Consider the following 9,460-nt stretch of genomic DNA (forward strand, 5'->3'; position numbering starts at 1 on the left):
CCAAAGACCCCCACAGACCCCACAGGTCCCACAGACCCCCACACACCCCCAAAGACCCCACAGGTCCCACAGACCCCTTAAGGCCACCACAAGCTCCAAAATCATTGTCACTTATTTCCCCGTTGTTGATGCTTCTTCTCCAAAGGTTTCTAATTGATTCCCTTTGTGCACCTGTAACTCCTGCAGGTGAAAAGGGAACCGGAGGAGAAGCCGGAGGAGACGCCAGGGGAGACACCAGGGGAGACGCCGGAGGAGAAGCCGGAGGAGGAAGGGAGCGCTGCCGGGGGCCCGGAGGGAAGGGTGGAGGTGAAGAAGGAGAGGGAGGAAGAGGAGGAGGGGAGTAAGAAGGAGATGGGTCGCCTGGTGATGACGGTCGATGGAGAACAGAAGCAGCTCAGCTTCGGCCCCGAAGACCTGCTGAGCACCTCCACCATGCTGGACGGGGACCAGGTCTGAGACACGGGGGGGGACACATACATACATACATACATACAGCCGGGGGAATGAGGCATAGCTAGTTAAGCTAGTTGAGATGGTTAACCTGAGTTATGTGTCTGAAGGTTCGCTTCAACATCGCCACCAACCACGAGACCAAAGTGGAGCGAGCAACCTTCGTGGAGATCCTCCCCGCCTCCTTTGAGGAGTCCACGGAGCAACGGAGACACGTAAGACCTCCATCGCTACGCCGACTACACCTTTACTCATTTACATACTCACTTATTTCCGTGTTCCCTACCTTTCTCTGAAATGACCGGGGCATCGTGATTGAGTTCCCGGAGGACTCATTCACTTATTTACATACTAACTTGTGTCCTTGTTCCCTTATTTCCTTGTTCCCTTATTTCCTTGTCCCCTTGTTCCCTTATTTCCTTGTTCCCTTATTTCCTTGTCCCCTTGACCAGGGCATCATGATTGAGTTCCTGGAGGATTCATTCACTTATTTACATACTAACTTGTGTCCTTGTTCCCTTATTTCCTTGTTCCCTTGTCCCCTGTCCCCTTGTCCCCTGTGTGTCCAGGGCATCGTGATCAAGTTCCTGGAGGACTCATTCACTTATTTACATACTAACTTGTGTCCTTGTTCCCTTATTTCCTTGTTCCCTTATTTCCTTGTCCCCTTGTTCCCTTGTCCCCTTTTTTCCTTGTTCCCTTATTTCCTTGTCCCCTTGACCAGGGCATCATGATTGAGTTCCTGGAGGACTCATTCACTTATTTACATACTAACTTGTGTCCTTGTTCCCTTATTTCCTTGTTCCCTTGTCCCCTGTCCCCTTATCCCCATGTCCAGGGCATCGTGATCGAGTTCCTGGAGGACTCATTTACTTATCTACATACTAACTTGTACCCTGTCCCCTGTCCCCTTGTCCCCTGTGTGTCCAGGGCATCGTGATCAAGTTCCTGGAGGACTCATTCACTTATTTACATACTAACTTGTCCCCTTGTCCCCTGTGTGTCCAGGGCATCGTGATCGAGTTCCTGGAGGACTCATTCACTTATTTACACACTAACTTGTCCCCTTGTCCCCTGTCCCTTGTCCCCTGTGTGTCCAGGGCATCGTGATCGAGTTCCTGGAGGACTCGGGGCTCATCAAGTGCGCCCAGAACCCTCAGCTCTACTTCCACATGTCCGAGGTGATCGAGAAGAAGAAGCTGGAGCTCAACGAGAAGGTCGAGTTCAGCGTCGTCCCCGTGAGTCTTTCGTCGTCCTCGTCCCTTTCAATGGGACATGCTGTTACCTAGCAACGGGACATGGCTTCCCTGAGAACCAATCAGCATCGTGTCTCCTTGTTTTCTCCCAGCACGAGACGGCAGAGGGGGGGCACCAGGCCATCAGGATCAAACGCTTCACAGAGAGCGTCTTCCTCCCCTTCAGGAAGCTGGGGGGGGTCGGGGCCACCAAAGGGAAGGTGAGAGGGGGGGTCGGGGGGGGGTCGGGGGCCACCAAAGGGAAGGTGAGAGAGGGGGGGGGGGGGGCGAGCAAGGAAAGGTGGGGGGGGAGGGTCTATTTCTCATGTTAATTCAGGTTTTTATTCAGTTATGCCGTTGAATGGACTCTTCTTCTCTTTGGACTCTTCCTCTCTTTGGACTCTTCCTCTCTTTGGACTCTTCTTCTCTTTGGACTCTTCTTCTCTTTGGACTCTTCTTCTCTTTGGACTCTTCTTCTCTTTGGACTCTTCCTCTCTTTGGACTCTTCTTCTCTTTGGACTCTTCCTCTCTTTGGACTCTTCTTCTCTTTGGACTCTTCTTCTCTTTGGACTCTTCCTCTCTTTGGACTCTACTCTTTGGACTCTTCTTCTCTTTGGACTCTTCTTCTCTTTGGACTCTTCTTCTCTTTGGACTCTTCCTCTCTTTGGACTCTTCTTCTCTTTGGACTCTTCCTCTCTTTGGACTCTTCTTCTCTTTGGACTCTTCTTCTCTTTGGACTCTTCCTCTCTTTGGACTCTTCCTCTCTTTGGACTCTTCCTCTCTTTGGACTCTTCCTCTCTTTGGACTCTTCTTCTCTTTGGACTCTTCCTTTCTTTGGACTCTTCCTTTCTTTGGACTCTTCTTCTCTTTGGACTCTTCTTCTCTATGGACTCTTCTTCTCTTTGGACTCTTCTTCTCTTTAGACTCTTCTTCTCTTTGGACTCTTCTCTTTGGACTCTTCTTCTCTTTGGACTCTTCTTTTCTTTAGACTCTTCTTCTCTTTGGACTCTTCTCTTTGGACTCTTCTTCTCTTTAGACTCTTCTTCTCTTTGGACTCTTCTTCTCTTTGGACCCTTCTTCTCTTTGGACCCTTCTTCTCTTTGGACCCTTCTTCTCTTTGGACCCTTCTTCTCTTTGGACTCTTCTTATCTTTGGACTCTTCTTATCTTTGGACTCTTCTTCTCTTTGGACTCTTCTTCTCTCTTCTTCTCTTTGGACTCTTCCTCTCTTTGGACTCTTCTTTTCTTTGGACTCTTCTTCTCTTTGGACTCTTCTTCTCTTTGGACTCTTCTTCTCTTAGGACTCTTCTTCTCTTTGGACTCTTCTTCTCTCAGGACTCTTCTTCTCTCAGGACTCTTCTTCTCTCTTCTTCTCTTTGGACTCTTCTTCTCTTTGGACTCTTCTTCTCTTTGGACTCTTCTTCTCTCTTCTTCTCTTTGGACTCTTCCTCTCTTTGGACTCTTCTTTTCTTTGGACTCTTCTTCTCTTTGGACTCTTCTTCTCTTTGGACCCTTCTTCTCTTTGGACCCTTCTTCTCTTTGGACCCTTCTTCTCTTTGGACTCTTCTTCTCTTTGGACTCTTCTTCTCTTTGGACTCTTCTTCTCTTTGGACTCTTCTTCTCTCTTCTTCTCTTTGGACTATTCCTCTCTTTGGACTCTTCTTTTCTTTGGACTCTTCTTCTCTTTGGACTCTTCTTCTCTTTGGACTCTTCTTCTCTTTGGACCCTTCTTCTCTTTGGACCCTTCTTCTCTTTGGACCCTTCTTCTCTTTGGACTCTTCTTCTCTTTGGACTCTTCTTCTCTTTGGACTCTTCTTCTCTTTGGACTCTTCTTCTCTCTTCTTCTCTTTGGACTCTTCCTCTCTTTGGACTCTTCTTTTCTTTGGACTCTTCTTCTCTTTGGACTCTTCTTCTCTTTGGACTCTTCTTCTCTTAGGACTCTTCTTCTCTTTGGACTCTTCTTCTCTCAGGACTCTTCTTCTCTCTTCTTCTCTTTGGACTCTTCTTCTCTTTGGACTCTTCTTCTCTTTGGACTCTTCCTCTCTTTGGACTCTTCTTCTCTCTTCTTCTCTTTGGACTCTTCCTCTCTTTGGACTCTTCTTCTCTTTGGACTCTTCTTCTCTTTGGACTCTTCTTCTCTTTGGACTCTTCCTCTCTTTGGACTCTTCTTCTCTTTGGACTCTTCTTCTCTTTGGACTCTTCTTCTCTTTGGACTCTTCTTCTCTTAGGACTCTTCTTCTCTTTGGACTCTTCTTCTCTCAGGACTCTTCTTCTCTCAGGACTCTTCTTCTCTCTTCTTCTCTTTGGACTCTTCTTCTCTTTGGACTCTTCTTCTCTTTGGACTCTTCCTCTCTTTGGACTCTTCTTCTCTCTTCTTCTCTTTGGACTCTTCCTCTCTTTGGACTCTTCTTCTCTTTGGACTCTTCTTCTCTTTGGACTCTTCTTCTCTCTTCTTCTCTTTGGACTCTTCTTCTCTTTGGACTCTTCTTCTCTCTTCTTCTCTTTGGACTCTTCTTCTCTTTGGACTCTTCTTCTCTCTTCTTCTCTTTGGACTCTTCTTCTCTTTGGACTCTTCTCTTTGGACTCTTCTTCTCTCTTCTTCTCTTTGGACTCTTCTTCTCTTTGGACTCTTCTTCTCTCTTCTTCTCTTTGGACTCTTCTTCTCTTTGGACTCTTCTCTTTGGACCCTTCTTCTCTCTTCTTCTCTTTGGACTCTTCTTCTGTTTGGACTCTTCTTCTCTTTGGACTCTTCCTCTCTTTGGACTCTTCTTCTCTTGCTCCCTCCAGGAAAGCGTCATCATGTGATGTCATAACTCATAATCAGACAAAATCTGCATATTTATTCGGGGGAAGTTGCTTTTTTTTTAATAAAATACGCTGCACTTTCACCTCATAAATTGCAGATTTCCGCTCAAATGAATCCTAATTTCCGCATTTTCATCGCTAAAAAAGTCGAATGTCTTCGCAGGAAGATGTTGCGTTCACCTCACAGAAGAGCTGCCGTTTTCACCCGTTGCCATGGCAACGTTGTTGTTGTCGTCGTTCTACACACCTGTGCACCCCAAATATTGCACAGTTATGAATCTGCACAGAAATGTATTATTATTATTATTGATGAAGAGACGTGATTACGCAACAAGACAAACAGTCTCTTCTTCATCAAACTGCAGTTTTTCAACTTCCCGCGATTTCATCGCATTAAATAGCAGAAATATCCCAAATATTCCATCGCATGTTTTGCGACAACGTGACTCATAATCCAGCATTTCTGCCCCCAACGTTCATAATAAACTCATTTTCCTGGAGGGACTGAAGAGCTTCTGTTTCCATGGGAACTCATATTTACTCAGTTTATCTGATAACTCCTGTGTAACTTGTAGAGCTGTCCCAGTGCGAGGACTTCTCCCCTCTAGCTTTTAACAAAATAGTAGTAGCATGTTGCTGTTAGCGCTCAATGCTAACGCTGTTGCTATGACGACGTGGAGGCGGAGCTCCCTGTTTGTCTGACTCTGTGTTCTCATTGGTAGATGACCATCAAGCTGGCGAAGGCTTCAGACGACGCCGAGTGAGTACTCCTCTGTTTCCTTACGTTTACATAACTAATCTCCCCAGTGAGAGCCCCGTGTAGTCCTGCAGGGACCGGGTTCGAGTCCTGCAGGGACCGGGTTCGAGTCCTGCAGGGACCGGGTTCGAGTCCTGCAGGGACCGGGTTCGAGTCCCACCTGGGCCCGTCGCTGCGTGTCCTCCCCCGTCTTTCTCCCCCTCTCACGTCTCTCCACTGTCACTAAAATAAAGGAAAAACCCCAAAAACAACGTTAAAAACAATGATAGCCTCAGGTGAAGTAAATGACTCGGTTCCATGTCTCTGTCTCTGTTCATAAGAGTACAATCAAGATATATATATATATATATTATATATATATATATATATATATATATAAGATATATATATATAGAGATATATATATATATATATATATATATATATATATATATATATATATAGATATATATATATATATATTATATATCTATATAGATATAGAGAGAGAGAGAGATTAATAGATCCCAATAAAATGTGAAATTCTAGTGTTCCAGCAGCAAAATCAGTCACACAACACAGAATATAAATATAATGAAATACCAGGAAACAATACATACATACATGGAATAATACTAGCATAAAATATACATACATACATACAGTATACATGGAATAATACTAGGATACAATACAAGAACTAATATTTACTAATACTAAATATACAAGATGGGAATACAAAAATGTGCAACTGATTAAATAGTATGATGAATATGTAGATAAACCTGTGTGTGTGTGTGTGTGTGTGTGTGGTGTGTGTGTGTGTGTGTGTGTGTGTGTGTGTGGGTGTGTGTGTGTGTGTGTGTGTGTGTGTGGGTGTGTGTGTGTGTGTGTGTGTGTGTGTGTGTGACTATCCATAGAGACTGTATATAAATCCACATTGTGTGTATTTCCTCTAATGAGCCTGCTGCTGGTCTTACTCTGCGTGTCAGGAAGGAGAACCCGGACGCAGACAAGCTGAAGGCCGTGGTGAAGAACCTGAGGACCCAGGACAGCAAGGCCGGCGTGGGCCGGCGGGACAATGGCGCCGCCCGGCGGAGGTACGGCAGGAGCCGGAGCAGGAGCCCCAGTAGGAGTAGAGGCAGGACCAGGAGCAGGAGTCCGCCCAGAGACCAATTCGGTCGTATCATCAAGAAGAGACACAGCCCCAGCGTGGACCGGGACCGCAAGAGCAGCCGGAACCGGCGCAGCCGCAGCCGAGAGAGATCGAACCGGCGCACCAGGACCCGGAGCCGGACCAGGACCCGGAGCCGCAGCTCCAGCAGGAGCCGGAGCCGCAGCCGCGAGAGGAGCAAAGACCGAGGCGTCAAGAAGAAGAAGATCAGCAGAGAGCGCGAAGACAGCTACAAGAGGAGGAGGGAGGAGAGCCCCCCCCCCAGGCGGGGCGTCGTCGTGGACGACGAGCTGGCGAGGAAGAAGCGCGAGCTGGAGGAGCTCAACGACATGATCGCCTACAAGAAGTCTCTGGTGGACCCGGGTCAGAGAACCTGCATCGACTACGACCACGGCCGGATCGCCGTCCCCCTGACGGAGTACAAGCCAGTCCGCTCCATCCTGAAGAAGCGGCCCGAGGGGCCCGAGTACCTCGATCGCCCCCCCCAGGCCTACGACGATCCGTACTACGACCGCCCGTACCCCCCCTACCCAGACCGGCGGTACGAAGACCGCTACGCTGACCCCTACGCCAGCTGTTCCTACACCGATCTTCCCTACGCCGAGCGTCCCTACGGCGACCGCCCATACGAGAAGCCGCTCTATGAACCGGCCTACGGGGGCCCCCCGTCCGCCGGCCCCCGCTACACAGACCGCTACAGCGTCTACGAGGAAAACCTGGATGATCGCTACTACGACCCGGCGTACGGAGGGAGACCGTACGAAGTCCCCGTCAAACGCAGCCGGTCTCCAGAACCCCACGGCCCCTCACCCCCTTCTCAAGTTCTTGTTGCCCCCACCCAACCACCCATGACGCACATGGCTGCCATCTCATCTTCCCAGTCCTCCTACAGACCCCCTTCCCCCAGAGAACCGCCTCCTAGAAGCCCCTCGCCCAAACTGAAGACCACACACGTGGCCCCTCCCGCTCTAAAACAACCCCTCGATCGCTTCCTCGACATGCTCAATAAGAAGGTGGATGCTGAGAAGAAATCTGAACCTGTGCCGGCCCCTGTCCCGGTTCCTGTACCCGTTCATGTGAATGACGACCTTCTCCCCCATGAGCGTGCGATTCAAGATGGCCGCGGTTTCTCTCGGATTGTGGGATTTTCTCAAGAGCAACCCAGCAGCAGTCTGGGTCTAGAAGGGACAAAGTCCCAGCTGAGTCCTGGAAGGTCTCCGGTGGAGAGGACTAATGAGGAACCCAAGACCAAGACAGAAGAACCCTACGACAAGATCCAAAGTCTCCTCCGAACGATCGGCCTGAAGCTAAGTACCGGAGATATGTCCAAACTGGCGAGCAGGGCCCAGGAGAAAATCTACAGCCCCAAGTCCCAATCCACAGAACGAGAGACTTTGTCATCAGCAAGAGAGGAACTGCAGACAAGAAGACCCGGTTCCGTTGAATCGGACCACTCCCCTTCGCCGGCCAGGGCCTCCAGCTTGGAGCCGCTCAGCAGATCCCAAGCGGTCTCAGAGTACGAAGGATTCCTAGACCAGCAGGAACTGGAGGCACTGAAGAAGGCGCAGCAGCTGCAGAGTCTTACAAAGACAATGGTGAGCACCCCCCCCACCACCCCCTCCCAAAACCCCCCCCTGGGCCCCCGCCTGCACAGTACCAACTTCCACCACTACCAACCAACTGGCCCCTTGGAGTCTCGACCCAGGTCCCCCCAGAACAGAGCCTCACAGTCCCAGAAACACCCCAGATATTTGGACTTCCTGCAGGACCCCCCCCTGGACCCCCTCCACGGCGTCCGGGGCAGCCTCCTCCAGGACCGCCTCCTGGACCTCCCCCCCGGCGCCCCCCTGGACAGCCCCCCTTTGCTCCACCCTCCAGCCATGCGGTATTTCCTTTCATCAGCAAACACCCTGTGACTTCCCCCTCCTCCAGTTCTTCACCGTCTCCAACACCGCCGTCTTCCACGCCCACGACGTTGGGTCCCGGTAACGGTAACCAGGCAACCATCTCCACGACGGTGGCCAGGTGCCTGAAGGTCATCGAGACGGTGAAATCACTGGCGGTGCAGCCGCCGGCCAAACCGGTCAAATCTGTCCAGTTCAGTTTACCCACGGTGTCTCCGTCAGACTCGAGTCCTCAGACCTCGACGGAGACGGACGAGGACATAAAGACCAAGCAGAAAGAAAAGGTAGTGCTTTTAAGGGGGGTTTCCACCTCATGTTGTCCCCATGTTGTCCCCATGCTGTCCCCATGCTGTCCCCTTGTTGTCCCCATGTTGTCCCCATGTTGCCCCCATGTTGCCCCCATGTTGTCCCCATGTTGCCCCCATGTTGCCCCCATGGTGTCCCCATGTTGCCTTCATGTTGCCCTCATGTTGTCCCCATGTTGTCCCCATGTTGCTGCCATGTTGCTGCCATGTTGCCCCCATGTTGTCCCCATGTTGTCCTCATGTTGTCCCCATGTTGCCTTCATGTTGCCCTCATGTTGACCCCATGTTGCCTTCATGTTGCCCTCATGTTGTCCCCATGTTGTCCTCATGTTGTCCCCATGTTGTCCTCATGTTGTCCCCATGTTGCCTTCATGTTGCCCTCATGTTGTCCCCATGTTGCCTTCATGTTGCCCTCATGTTGTCCCCATGTTGTCCTCATGTTGTCCTCATGTTGTCCCCATGTTGACCCCATGTTGTCCCCATGTTGACCCCATGTTGCCCCCATGTTGTCTTCATGTATTTAGCCTGTGTCTATTTTAATGTTAACTAGCGTGTTAGCTAGCAGTAATTAGCCTGTGCCTATGTTAAAGTTAACTAGCATGTTAGCTAGCAGTAATTAACCTGTGTCTATGTTGAAGTTAACTAGCGTGTTAGCTAGCAGTAATTAGCCTGTGCCTATGTTAAAGTTAACTAGCATGTTAGCTAGCAGTAATTAACCTGTGTCTATGTTGAAGTTAACTAGCATGTTAGCTAGCAGTAATTAGCCTGTGCCTATGTTGAAGTTAACTAGCATGTTCGCTAGCAGTAATTAGCCTGTGCCTATGTTAATGTTACCTAGCATGTTAGCTAGCA

General features: G+C 49.6%; 1 protein-coding gene across 1 annotated transcript; it reads left to right on the forward strand.

Moving 5' to 3' along the window:
* Positions 1-186: 186 nt before the first annotated feature.
* Positions 187-8,587, forward strand: LOC116679329 (serine/arginine repetitive matrix protein 2; the record flags this gene model as incomplete). The annotated part of the gene is given in 6 exon segments (XM_032508993.1): positions 187-450; positions 561-665; positions 1,551-1,688; positions 1,799-1,906; positions 5,212-5,249; positions 6,218-8,587. Coding segments are annotated over 6 exon segments (2,751 nt in total), but the record flags the coding sequence as incomplete, so codon positions are not given.
* Positions 8,588-9,460: the final 873 nt, after the last annotated feature.

This window comes from Etheostoma spectabile, unplaced genomic scaffold, assembly GCF_008692095.1.
Source record: "Etheostoma spectabile isolate EspeVRDwgs_2016 unplaced genomic scaffold, UIUC_Espe_1.0 scaffold00010556, whole genome shotgun sequence".
Lineage (NCBI taxonomy): Eukaryota > Metazoa > Chordata > Actinopteri > Perciformes > Percidae > Etheostoma > Etheostoma spectabile.